The sequence below is a fragment of the Aulonocara stuartgranti genome (assembly GCF_965226115.1).
Source record: "Aulonocara stuartgranti genome assembly, chromosome: 3".
Classification (NCBI taxonomy): Eukaryota; Metazoa; Chordata; class Actinopteri; order Cichliformes; family Cichlidae; genus Aulonocara; species Aulonocara stuartgranti.
The window spans coordinates 21,026,223-21,039,882 of record NC_138941.1 but is presented as its reverse complement, the minus strand read 5'-3'; the positions used below and the strand labels follow the sequence as shown (position 1 = coordinate 21,039,882).

The window sequence follows — 13,660 nt, the reverse complement described above, 5'->3', positions numbered from 1 at the left end:
TACAAATTTGGACAGCCTTTGGCGCGTCGCTGTGACGTAATCGATCTACAAATGCGGCCTCAGGAGGATGCAGCCCATGAATTTGGACATGACCATTCAAAGGGGCTGAGGGGGGGATACATGTACATATATATATATATACAAAAAACTTGAAACTTACAGTGTTTATTTATCGGATAAAATAAGTTAAATGTCACTGTTATCATTGTCCAGCCGGAAACAGGCCGGCGGAGTCCAACTTCAGAGGCTGCGTCCACCTGAGGACGCGGCCTTAGTGGTCTAAGTGGGCCGGGTCCTCCGAAAGCTGGGTAGACCGGAAATGAGCGACTGTGAAATTGGACGGTCTAGCCTTCAGAATTACGTCACCTGCCGTCTGTTCCTTGCTGTCTAAAATATAACCGGACGCTGGCGTAGATGGTCGAATAAACTGCTGTTTTCACACAGCAGTTTATTCAGCTGTGTGAGAACCCCGGCATAGCCTGTAACGTTATTGTGACGGACACATTATATGAGTGAACTTGACTTTAAGTGACTTACAGGTTTCTTTGAAAAACAATTTCTTATATGCAGGTTCTTCCTTTGCGCTTCCATCCTCCTCTCCTCCTCGCAGCGCAGGTTTGCCGCTGCTGGAACTAAACAGAGCTCCCTGAAAGGCTCAGCCAATCACATTGGCCATATTTGTCACATGATGTAGGACTCCAGTAGAGAACGTAATTTAACTTTTTCTGCTCCGCTCGCTGAATGAGACGCTGACAGATCGTTTTTTTCTTACTATCAGGTTTGTTTTTCTTTACTCGAAGAGATCAAATTATTGGTGGGGACACGTCCCTTCCGTCCATGCCAAATCTACGCCCTTGGTGAGTGGAGTTCAATGTGACATTATGAAACTGTGACGTTTGAGCCACTTCCTGTTCTCAGTCCCAGCGTCCTGATCACCGAGGTTTCTTTTGCTTTGATATCTGATATTGATTATATTGGTAAACAGGCTGTAGCATAAACATCAGGTCTGTTCTGAAAACTGTCTTTATTTTTTCAAAGTAAGAGAATATCTGTGGTCTGATACCGCGGGCTCATGGGCTAAGGACTTGGATTGACAAGTCAAGCGCAGATGATTGTGTTGTTTCTTATAAAGGCTTGTGTGTGTGTGCCTTCCTGTGTGTGTCCTTGTGTCAGTGGAACTGAATCAGTGTGTTAGAGAAAGTGCTCCTCTGCTGTGCCGTCATCGTGTGGATGCTTCTTTTAAAGTTGGAACTCATGTCTTTATGATCTGCTTCATTTCATTGAACCTTTATTTCTAACCATGAAGTCCCTTTGAGGTTACAGCCTCCTGGTTAGGTTTAGGCTGTTATTGTGCTTCAGGCTGAAATATGAGGAGTAAGGAGTGGGGCTGGTTAGCCCTCATGACCCTCACCATAACACATACGTCACAGGACACTGTTTACCACAGAAACTCCATGAAATGATCAATGAGAACTTTAGAAACCCGTCAGTGTGATGCTTCCAGTACAACAGCACCTCTGAGTGTGTGTGTTTGCCTCTCAGACTAACTCCACCCTGACATCAAGAAGATGGAGGAAAAGGATGGAGCAGGATCTGCAGCATCCAGCTGTGTGTCTGTAAGGAGTGACTGGTCCAAAGGAGAACCTCCATGGTTCAGTAATGAACCTGCAGCAACAATGTAAGAGAGCTGCTGACTCATTTATTCAGTGTAAATAATGATTTTGATGCAATGGGAGAAGAAAAATGACAAAAACAGTTTTAAAAATAAGGATTAAAATATTAAAAACTATGTTTTTGAGTTTCCTGATGTAGCACAAAAATATATGAACATAACTGTATATAGGACAGATATTTACGGTTCTTTTAGGCAGCACCAAAAAACAAAAAGACTATTTTAAGCTGTCTGAGGTAGTGAGTCAACATGTCACACTGGGTCAAAGGTCAGGGAGTAAAAGTGTGTTTTAAAGGAGGTTTAAAAGCAGCGAGTGAAGGAGCCTGTCGAGGTAAATCGTTCCATAACTGATCAAATTCAGTTGGTGGACCTCTGTGTGAAATCAAGCATCTGGTTCACAGAGAGGATAACCCTCACATGGGCTGTACAACATTATATAGTGTTAAGGTTCAAAATATTGGGGATGGAGACAAGAGAAAAAACCACAATAACAACACTGGTCCGGCCGGGTTGAGTCAAACGATGATTTAATGATCACACACGTGGGAGATGGACACTGATGCAGACAGCCTCAAAATCTCAAAATGGTGGAGCATTGCTCAAACTTTTATAACCTCTGGTGCCTCCACCTTATCATAAAAAGCCTAAACATTCACATGCTTTCTCTCACACAGCGCCTAAGCTACGACCTTGGCTCCCTGTTTATCTGCTCCTGCTGAAATGGGGCAGAAAACTCCAGCATGTTCTGTTCTCTTCTACTCAGACAAATTAGACAATAACCTTCTGCGAACAGTATTTCTTATAACTCAGCAGTATAATGCATCATAAAACAATATCATTCATTCACAACAAGTCAGCAATTTAATGTAATGCAAATCAGTTTAACTAATGCAATAGTTATCAGCTTCTTCTAATTCAGGAGAATAATGCAAACTAAAACTACATAATAATTCACAATCTTTAATTAGGGGTATAACATGGCATAAAATAATATCATAATTTTACAATAGGGAGACAAAAACAGAGCTTATCGTAGCCATCGCTCTCTCGCATGGACGTGGCAGTCTTGCTGTCTGCTGCGAATCCTCCCCGTACCTCCGTGACCTCGTCTGGTATCTGCTCCCTCCTCTGTAAGAGACAGTAAAGGAAAACACGTCTCTGCCTAGTCTTGAAAATCTAATCTTATCATCCATTGTTCTTCTAGGGCCTCTTCTTCTTGTGGCCTCAGCTAACTGCTAATATTTAAATGGCTAACATTAACATGTGTGCCATTAAAGTAACAAAAGGTACTTTAATGGCACAGTTTTTTTTCAAAAACGTACTCAAGTAAACGTAACGGAGTAAATGTAACTCGTTACTACCCACCTCTGGACTTGACTGCGGTAGTTTGTAACCAAAGATCATCACACTGCCCCTCTGATTGTCTCCCCCCAACTACTCTTTCAAGGATTGTCAGGTTGGAGATTGGCCTATAATTAGCTAAGACAGCTGGGTCTAGGGATGCTTTTTAAGTAAAGGTTTAACTACAGCCAGCTAGGGATGGGTACCGTTTAGATTTGAAAACCTGCTAAATCAGAATCAGTTGCTGATGATGGCTTTTTTCTTTTACATCAATCACGTATAAACTTAACTCAAAGTGAACATAGACTTGATTGAAGTAACTCAGATCAGCCAATTCAAAATGCTAATTCAATCAACTCTGAGTTTATTTCTAGACTCAGTTTGTTGGCCCTGCACCTTAAATATTGTTTTCACATCTTATGTCACGGCTAGCGGGGCGAGCCATGTTGAATTTAATAAAGGACCCAAGATGCCGACACTGCTGTGAAGTGAGTGAGCTGTATTGCAACGGTGAAGTGCAGTGGAGATGGCCTGTGCAGAAGCTAAGATAACCTCTACTGAAAAAACCAAAAAACTAACCTGAAACCTTAAACGGAGACACGGGGAGACAACACAGACGAACCAGCAACAAGCAGGAGAAAACAAAGGGCTCATATACACAAAAGAGCAATCAGGGAATGAGAAAAGGGAGACACAGCAGGATTCATTGGACATAACCAGACAAGGGGAAGCAAAAGTAGACACACTAACATAGGACATGGCACTGTCAAAATAAAACAGGAAGTGAACAGAGACACAATACTAACACAGTACAGAGGGAACACAGAAACCAAAACCTCAGAACTAGAAAACCTTAATCAGAATGAAATTGTAACAAAAGACAATAACAATCAAAACAAAACTACTGAGTCCACAGACTCGGGACATACATCGGCTCAAACTGTGGTCATAAATATTTTGTACTTGTAAATCAGACTGTGTAGTTGTGAACTGAGATTTGTAACACTGTAAAACAAAATATCTGGAAAGTTCATGTTTTTGCGTTCATTGATTTGTGTGTGTAAAAATGTAATAAATGTAATAAATGTAAGAAACATTAGAACTACTTTTGCTGACACAAAGTTTGGCGAGCACTGCAAGTTGTCCCTTTAAACCAGTCACTGATATAAAGAGAGCACCTTGTTCCAGGGCATCTGAGCATGGAGGGAAAGCTTTATGCAGGAGATGGTAAGAGCTGTTGGGACTAAAGAAACTGAGCAGAAAACTACAGACATCTGGAAACTGAGTTGTTAATTCTCAGTGGGATCAGCAGGACTAGCAAAGCTTCACCATGACAGTCATCTGATTGACTGAACCCATCCAAACATCACTTCATGGACCTTTAGCTTGTGTCTGTGTGTGGACAGACATAACATGAGCTAATTATACATTACTCCTCCACAGAGTGGACCAGCAGAGAGCAGAGGTTTCCACTGGTCAGTCTGCACAGCAACATCAAACACACCTGGACTCTGTGGTTATGGTTTGTAGTACTACGTTTACATTTGTTCTTTTCAGTCACCTCTATGCTGCACTTTGTGGACCAGAGGATTGTCAGTGTGTCCAACATAAGTCAGAGTTTGGGCTCCATGATTTCAGTCAGATTCGGGTGACTGTAGCTCAGGAGGTGAGCAGGTCAGCTACTAGTTAGGTTTGTGAATCAAACCCTGGCTGGCAAATGTACTGGGTAATGTACTAAACCCAAGCTGCCCTCTGATGCATCCATCAGAGTGTGAAAGAAAGTATTTAAGCATAGAACAATGTGCTTGGTTGAATGAGGCATGTTGTATAAATGCTTTGTGTGCACAGAGTATCAAAGAGAGCTATATAAGAACCAGTCCATTTACCACTGGGTAATTCATATAGTCTTCTTTTCCAGCGGCTGGAGGACAACATCACCATGTTTGTGAAGAACGAGCTGAAGAAGATCCAGAAGCTTCTGAGTCCAGATCACCCAGAAACTTTAAAGAGCCAGATGGAGGATGAGGAGATGTTTGAAGGTGAGGATGAAGATGAAAGAAAGAGCTGCAGAGAAGCATTTCTGAAGATCACACTCCACTTCTTGAGGAGACTTAAGCAGCATGAGATGGCTGACCATCTGCAGAGCAGTAAGAGAATTTCTCTAAAGACTGAATATTGATCTTTCCTAATAGCTCAAGAAATGGACCAATAGACATTCATCCTTTCAGGGTACTGAAAGGCTATGATATTTATTATATAATATTTGTTTCTGAATTTCTTACCTTCAGAAATATTTGCTCCACTCTGTAAACATGAACTTAAAGCCCAACTGAAGAAGAAGTTCCAGTGTGTGTTTGAGGGCATCGCTAAAGCAGGAAGCCCAACCCTCCTGAATCAGATCTACACAGAGCTCTACATCACAGAGGGAGGGACTGCAGAGGTCAATGAGGAACATGAGGTCAGACAGATTGAAACAGCATCCAGGAAACCAGACAGACCAGAAACAACAATCAGACAAGAAGACATCTTTAAAGCCTCACCAGGAAGAGACGAACCAATCAGAACAGTGCTGACAAAGGGAGTGGCTGGCATTGGGAAAACAGTCTTAACACAGAAATACAGCCTGGACTGGGCTGAAGACAAAGCCAACCAGGACATCCAGTTCATATTTCCATTCACTTTCAGAGAGCTGAATGTGCTGAAAGAGGAAAAGTTCAGCTTGGTGGAACTTGTTCATCACTTCTTTAATCAAACTAACGAATCAGGAATCTGCAGGCTTGAAGACTTCCAGGTTGTGTTCATACTTGATGGTCTGGATGAGTGTCGACTTAATTTGGACTTCAACAAAACTAAAATCCTGACTGAAACAAGAAAGTCCACCTCATTGGATGAGCTGCTGACAAACCTCATCAGAGGGAACCTGCTCCCTTCTGCTCGCCTTTGGATAACAACACGACCTGCAGCAGCCAATCAGATCCCTCCTCAGTGTGTCGACATGGTGACAGAGGTCAGAGGGTTCACTGACCCACAGAAGGAGGAGTACTTCAGGAAGAGATTCAGAGATGAGGAGCAGGCCAGCAGGATCATCTCCCACATCAAGAAAGCTCGAAGCCTCCACATCATGTGTCACATCCCAGTCTTCTGCTGGATCACTGCTACAGTTCTGGAGGATGTGCTGGAAACCAGAGAGGGAGGAGAGCTGCCCAACACCCTGACTGAGATGTACATCCACTTCCTGGTGGTTCAGGCCAAAGTCAAGAGGATCAACTATGATGGAGGAGCTGAGACAGATCCACACTGGAGTCCAGAGAGCAGGAAGATAATTGAGTCTCTGGGAAAACTGGCTTTTGATCAGCTGCAGAAAGGAAACCTGATCTTCTATGAACCAGACCTGACAGAGTGTGGCATCGATATCAGAGCAGCCTCAGTGTACTCAGGAGTGTTCACACAGATCTTTAAAGAGGAGAAACAACTGTACCAGAACAAGGTGTTCTGCTTTGTTCATCTCAGTGTTCAGGAGTTTCTGGCTGCTCTTCATGTCCACCTGACCTTCATCAACTCTGGACTCAATCTGCTGGAAGAGCAACAAACAACGTCCATGTGGTCTAAACTATTTGATAAACCAAAACTCCAATCTCTCCACCAGAGTGCTGTGAACAAGGCCTTACAGAGTCCAAATGGACACCTGGACTTGTTCCTCCGCTTCCTCCTGGGTCTTTCAATGCAGACCAATCAGACTCTCCTACGAGGTCTGCTGACACAGACAGGAAGTAGCTCACAGACCAATCAGGAAGCAGTTCAGTACATCAAGGAGAAGCTCAGTGAGAATCTGTCTGCAGAGAAAAGCATCAATCTGTTTCACTGTCTGAATGAACTGAATGATCGTTCTCTACTGGAGGAGATCCAACAGTCCCTGAGATCAGGACGTCTCTCCACAGATAAACTGTCTCCTGCTCAGTGGTCAGCTCTGGTCTTCATCTTACTGTCATCAGAAAAAGATCTGGATGTTTTTGACCTGAAGAAATACTTTGCTTCAGAGAAGGCTCTTCTGAGGCTGCTGCCAGTGGTCAAAGCCTCTAAAAAAGCTCTGTAAGTTATAAAGTTTTTATTATTTAATTTGGTTGGTATGTTATGAAAAACACACTGCCATCAACTTCTGTTTTGTTATTGTCAAAATCACTGTAATATAATCACTGTACCTTTATATACACGTGACTTGTATTAATGCTGCTGCCCTCTTGTGGCTAAAGTGTAATTATGTTATTGTTATGAGGGAGGATTTGAGAGTAACATGCCAAGTGAGTCAGCAGCTTCGCTTTAGCTTAAAAATCCAAATTCTTATGTCATCAGTTATAGTTGCATGTATTCATTATCATAATTTAACCTTTAATATTGATGTCTTAAATTTATTTTGAGTAAAGTAGCAATAATTTTATGGTTTATTAAATAAATACATCACTAATGAATTATTTATTTCAGTAATTAATTAAAAAAATATATTGATAATGAATTATCAGTTAATTTCATTTAAAATAATTCATTATTTATTTATGTACAATTCAAATTAGTTAATTACATATTTAATCAATTATTGGTTTGTTTTCTATTTTAATTATTTTACTGACACATTTAATGAATTATTTAATGATGTATTTATTTAATTCACGTTGCTACTCCTGGCCCTGCATCGCTGTTCATAAATACATTTTATTTGTCAGCTTCACCCATCAAAGTCAGGGGGCGGGGTTAATGCTGATCAAGTCAAAACCATTGCTTTGGTCTGGTGGGCGTTCTTTTAGTGGGCTTTTCTCAATACTAAGTAGGCCTACACACCAGGGTTTGGACATGTGTGGACCCAAACTATACTTTTACCCTTTTTTGTGTGTCACCAAATACACTTTAATATTTTCTAGACAAGAATGTAGTGGCGTAATCTTTAACGTCGTTTGGCTCCAAACAGAAGTGACAGACTTGAGCAGGGTTCATTTAAAGGCTGACAGAAGTGGAGTGGTGACGGGGAGATGTTTGACAGGACAGTGTTTCAGCCTCCACAGGTTCATGTTGTGCTCCATCAGTCAGTGAAGATGAAGTCAGTGCTGATGAGGCTGTAGAGTGTGTGAGGGATGTGAATGAGGATGATGAAGATCTGATGATAGCAGATAAAAACAGGCTGCAGAGACTTTGAGCCATACAGGGCACACAGTGTGTGTACAGAACAGCTGAAATCATTATGGAGGCCTCACTGGGATATGGAAGCATCACAGTACAGCTTCAGTGAAGCATTAAAGTCTCTGATATGAGATGAGAAATGAAGCAGCCAGAGCTTTTTCATGAGTGGAAATCCACTGTGACTGTGAGCTGCTGCTACAGCCTCCAGATTAGCCAGCAGCTCATCCTGCTCAACATTTCCTCACCAACTTTAATGGAAGTGTGATGTTTTCAGCTGGAGTGATGGTCAGGGTGGCCTCCCTCTCCTCTTCTTCTCCTCTTCCTCTTTCATTTGTAAAGCCACTTCTGCTGCTTTCATTCATTTGGAAGTCCTGTAGCTGAGTTTGGGAGAGACTAACAGCCTCGGCAGCAGAGGGGAGAAAGGCTGTAACACCACCACTTTACTCTGTTCTACCTGTCACATCATTTTATCAGGAAACAAATATGCTCATGTTTTTACTATGTTTGTCTTGAAGATGTAAGAAGATCACATGGTGCTTTTTATTATTGTGTTGGTTTGTTTCCTGTCTCTTGGATGGAGCCCAGCTGTGCGTGGCCCCTGGGCCTGTGGTCAGAGTGTGTGCTGGATAATCCGGCCCAGGATGAGGCCAAACTGACATGGGATGAAATGTCTGTCACATAATTGAGCTTAGTGTAGTTTCACTTCTGCACAATTTAAAAACAACCAAAACTTTGTTCTGTCTTTTCTGTGTTATACTGTAGACTTTCTTTGATACTGTGTCCAAAAGGAGCAGCTTTTACTTTGAAGGGGAGCTGTCTCTGTTTCCTCTTCAGGTTGGATGATGGAAGCAAATTAGTGTGTGATGTTCTTTCAGTGTTGCACTTTGTAGACGCTCCCTGAGCACTGGTCTCACAGCCAGCTGCACATAGAGACCAGTGTTGTTAGTCCAGGTCAGAAGATGACTTGTTGGAGTGAAAATGAGCTTGTAGTTTGTCTGCTTTAATAATGTGACTGGAAAAAGGTGTTGGACTTCAAATATGTCCATTTCTTTCACACTTCACCTTTAAAAGTGAAGCCTTGTGGTTCCTGGAAGGAAAAACACGACTTTTTCAAGTCTTTGTCCTGTTTTTATGAGAAATGTACGACTTTAATGTGAAACATTCAGAGTTTTTTCTCTTGTTGTGTTTGTTTGAAGCTGCTTCCTGTTGGCTTCAGCTGTTTGGAGTTTCCATTTTCTAAACTTCTACATTCTGAACCTTCTTCAGCTCTGAACAGATGATGAAACACTGAATGATTTCAAGCTCACACTTTGTCTAATAAACTTACATCTTTCATTCTTTATACAGATTGTGGGGCTGTGGTTTGTCAGAGATCAGCTGTGATTATCTGGCAGCAGCACTGAAGTCCAACCCCTCCCATCTGAGAGAGCTGGACCTGAGCTACAACAACAAGCTGCAGGATTCAGGAGTGAAGCATCTGTGTGGTTTCCTGGAGAGTCCAGGATGTGGACTTGAAACTCTGAGGTCAGTCAGCATGTTTTAGTTGTGCTGAGATGAATATGATGTGAAAGTTGTGCTGACACTAAACTGCAGACATCAGGCTGATATTATACTGATCCACACTGAGGATCTTCATGGTAAAGTCTGTTTTCTTCTTCTCTGGTTTAGTCCATTGACTGCAGCAGAACAATGTTCACATTTCAAACAGTGAGACTCAACGTATGGCCCGCGGCCCACACGCGGCCTGCCCACCTTCCCTGATTCAGAGAGAGGGGACCCTGATTAACTGTGTAGTGTTCTTCCTCACAGTTCTAAGTATCAGACACAACAATGAATAATCCACAGCTGACTGTCTTTAGCAGGTCAAAGGTCACGGCACACAGCAGACAGTGGGAAATATTATAACTCTGATCATTTATCAGCACATATCCATATGTATAAAAACAAAGCTGACACTGTGAGACTTGATCAGAGGTGTGATCATCACAGCAGAGGCCTTTGTGTCAAAGTCACTGAGGATCAAACAGAAACACATGAAGCAGATTTTCCTTTTCTGGCTTTTTATAGCAGATAACCTTCAAAATATTCTGCAGTCCATCAAAAACTGAAGCAAACCATGAATCAACATGTGAACATGAGCTGATGCTGCTGAAGTGAAGCAAAGTTACAGAGGTTTGATTACAGACACAGCTGAGAGTTTGTAATCTGTCATCATTTTAAAAGGTTTACATTTCTTCAGTATCGAACAGCAGAAATGAGGCTTTGTTTTGGGAGGCCGACAGCAGTGAACACAACAGCAGACTGGTGCGTAATAAGCAGTGAATAATGCAGGAAACAGATTTTTGAAGGTAAACTGTTCTTGAAGTACACTGAGAGAGAGAGAGCTGTGCAGGAAGTAAACGTCAAAGTCAGAGAGAATTCATGACGATGTTCATCAAACGTAAAGCGTAGTTTGGATCTTCTTCTGCTGCTGGTTCACTCAGTTTTGGTTGGAGACAGATGAAACCTGCAGCTTCAGGATCTGTGAGCTGTCCACTTTCAGCCCCGACGGCGTGTCCGTGTACGTGCCGTCGAGTGAACGATCCACGCTCTGTGTTTCCATCTTTGTGTGTTTAGCTGCTCTCATTTACTGTTTTATCTGTTTGCTTGTTGTTGAAATACTTTTGGGAGCTTTAACCTGAGATTCTGGCAAAATACATTTATATTAAAAATCGATTCAGGATTGAATGAATCAACATCGCTTTATTCAAATTAAAACCATTTAAATAGGAAAATCCATTTTTTTACAGCCGCCTCTAATGCTGGGTAATGTCAGCTGGTCCATGTGCAGCTGGCTGTGAGGCTCAGGGAGCGTCTACAAAGTGCAACACAGAAAGAACATCATCCATAAATATTGAGTAATAACTGGACTCTCATACAGCGAGACTCAAATGCCTTTAAACATCAGCTTATCCTGCTGATCCAAGTCCAACACTGAGTTTGTAAAAACATGTTTGTCAATCATTTTGTTTGGTTTCTGAGGAAAATGATTCAATAACTTGCTGCTAATACACAACATTTCATCATATTTCCTCATAACCCTCTTTTGTCTGACCATTTGATCCCATTTGAATTTGCAATAAAGGATCCACAGAGTTTGGTGACAATAATGACAGTAGATGTTTGTGTGGAAGTGCTGGAAGCAAATTAGTGTGTGATGTTCTTTCAGTGTTGCACTTTGTAGACGCTCCCTCAGCACTGGTCTCACAGCCAGCTGCACATAGAGACCAGTGTTGTTAGTCCAGGTCAGAAGATGACTTGTTGGAATGAAAATGAGCTTGTAGTTTGTCTGCTTTAATAATGTGACTGGAAAAAGGTGTTGGACTTCAAATATGTCCATTTCTTTCACACTTCACCTTTAAAAGTGAAGCCTTGTGGTTCCTGGAAGGAAAAACACGACTTTTTCAAGTCTTTGTCCTGTTTTTATGAGAAATGTACGACTTTAATGTGAAACATTCAGAGTTTTTTCTCTTGTTATGTTTGTTTGAAGCTGCTTCCTGTTGGCTTCAGCTGTTTGGAGTTTCCATTTTCTAAACTTCTACATTCTGAACCTTCTTCAGCTCTGAACAGATGATGAAACACTGAATGATTTCAAGCACTTTGTCTAATAAACTTACATCTTTCATTCTTTATACAGATTGTGGGGCTGTGGTTTGTCAGAGATCAGCTGTGATTATCTGGCAGCAGCACTGAAGTCCAACCCCTCCCATCTGAGAGCGCTGGAGCTGAGCTCCAACAACAAGCTGCAGGATTCAGGAGTGAAGCATCTGTGTGGTTTCCTGGAGAGTCCAGGATGTGGACTTGAAACTCTGGGGTCAGTCAGCATGTTTTAGTTGTGCTGAGATGAATATGATGTGAAAGTTGTGCTGACACTAAACTGCAGACATCAGGCTGATATTATACTGATCCACACTGAGGATCTTCATGGTAAAGTCTGTTTTCTTCTTCTCTGGTTTAGTCCATTGACTGCAGCAGAACAATGTTCACATTTCAAACAGTGAGACTCAACGTATGGCCCGTGGCCCACACGCGGCCTGCCCACCTTTCCTGATTCAGAGAGAGGGGACCCTGATTAACTGTGTAGTGTTCTTCCTCACAGTTCTAAGTATCAGACACAACAATGAATAATCCACAGCTGACTGTCTTTAGCAGGTCAAAGGTCACGGCACACAGCAGACAGTGGGAAATATTATAATTCTGATAATTTATCAGCACATATCCATATGTATAAAAACAAAGCTGACACTGTGAGACTTGATCAGAGGTGTGATCATCACAGCAGAGGCCTTTGTGTCAAAGTCACTGAGGATCAAACAGAAACACATGAAGCAGATTTTCCTTTTCTGGCTTTTTATAGCAGATAACCTTCAAAATATTCTGCAGTCCATCAAAAACTGAAGCAAACCATGAATCAACATGTGAACATGAGCTGATGCTGCTGAAGTGAAGCAAAGTTACAGAGGTTTGATTACAGACACAGCTGAGAGTTTGTAATCTGTCATCATTTTAAAAGGTTTACATTTCTTCAGTATTGAACAGCAGAAATGAGGCTTTGTTTTGGGAGGCCGACAGCAGTGAACACAACAGCAGACTGGTGCGTAATAAGCAGTGAATAATGCAGGAAACAGATTTTTGAAGGTAAACTGTTCTTGAAGTACACTGAGAGAGAGAGAGCTGTGCAGGAAGTAAACGTCAAAGTCAGAGAGAATTCATGACGATGTTCATCAAACGTAAAGCGTAGTTTGGATCTTCTTCTGCTGCTGGTTCACTCAGTTTTGGTTGGAGACAGATGAAACCTGCAGCTTCAGGATCTGTGAGCTGTCCACTTTCAGCCCCGACGGCGTGTCCGTGTACGTGCTGTCGAGTGAACGATCCACGCTCTGTGTTTCCATCTTTGTGTGTTTAGCTGCTCTCATTTACTGTTTTATCTGTTTGCTTGTTGTTGAAATACTTTTGGGAGCTTTAACCTGAGATTCTGGCAAAATACATTTATATTAAAAATCGATTCAGGATTGAATGAATCAACATCACTTTATTCAAATTAAAACCATTTAAATAGGAAAATCCATTTTTTTACAGCCGCCTCTAATGCTGGGTAATGTCAGCTGGTCCATGTGCAGCTGGCTGTGAGGCTCAGGGAGCGTCTACAAAGTGCAACACTGAAAGAACATCATCCATAAATATTGAGTAATAACTGGACTCTCATACAGCGAGACTCAAATGCCTTTAAACATCAGCTTATCCTGCTGATCCAAGTCCAACACTGAGTTTGTAAAAACATGTTTGTCAATCATTTTGTTTGGTTTCTGAGGAAAATGATTCAATAACTTGCTGCTAATACACAACATTTCATCATATTTCCTCATAACCCTCTTTTGTCTGACCATTTGATCCCATTTGAATTTGCAATAAAGGATCCACAGAGTTTGGTGACAATAA

General features: G+C 41.7%; 1 protein-coding gene across 2 annotated transcripts in view; it reads left to right on the top strand.

Moving 5' to 3' along the window:
• The window catches only part of LOC309700575 (NACHT, LRR and PYD domains-containing protein 3-like), a 133,432-nt gene that overhangs the window by 115,322 nt on the left and 4,450 nt on the right, over window positions 1–13,660 (top strand). For both annotated transcript variants that reach the window (XM_082524195.1, XM_082524196.1), the window contains exons 2-7: window positions 1,543–1,678; window positions 4,457–4,535; window positions 4,932–5,160; window positions 5,302–7,102; window positions 9,530–9,706; window positions 11,859–12,035. In XM_082524195.1, the coding sequence (XP_082380321.1) occupies window positions 1,569–1,678; window positions 4,457–4,535; window positions 4,932–5,160; window positions 5,302–7,102; window positions 9,530–9,706; window positions 11,859–12,035 (2,573 nt within the window). In that variant the 5' untranslated portion in view covers window positions 1,543–1,568. The remainder of the gene's footprint in view (window positions 1–1,542; window positions 1,679–4,456; window positions 4,536–4,931; window positions 5,161–5,301; window positions 7,103–9,529; window positions 9,707–11,858; window positions 12,036–13,660) is intronic.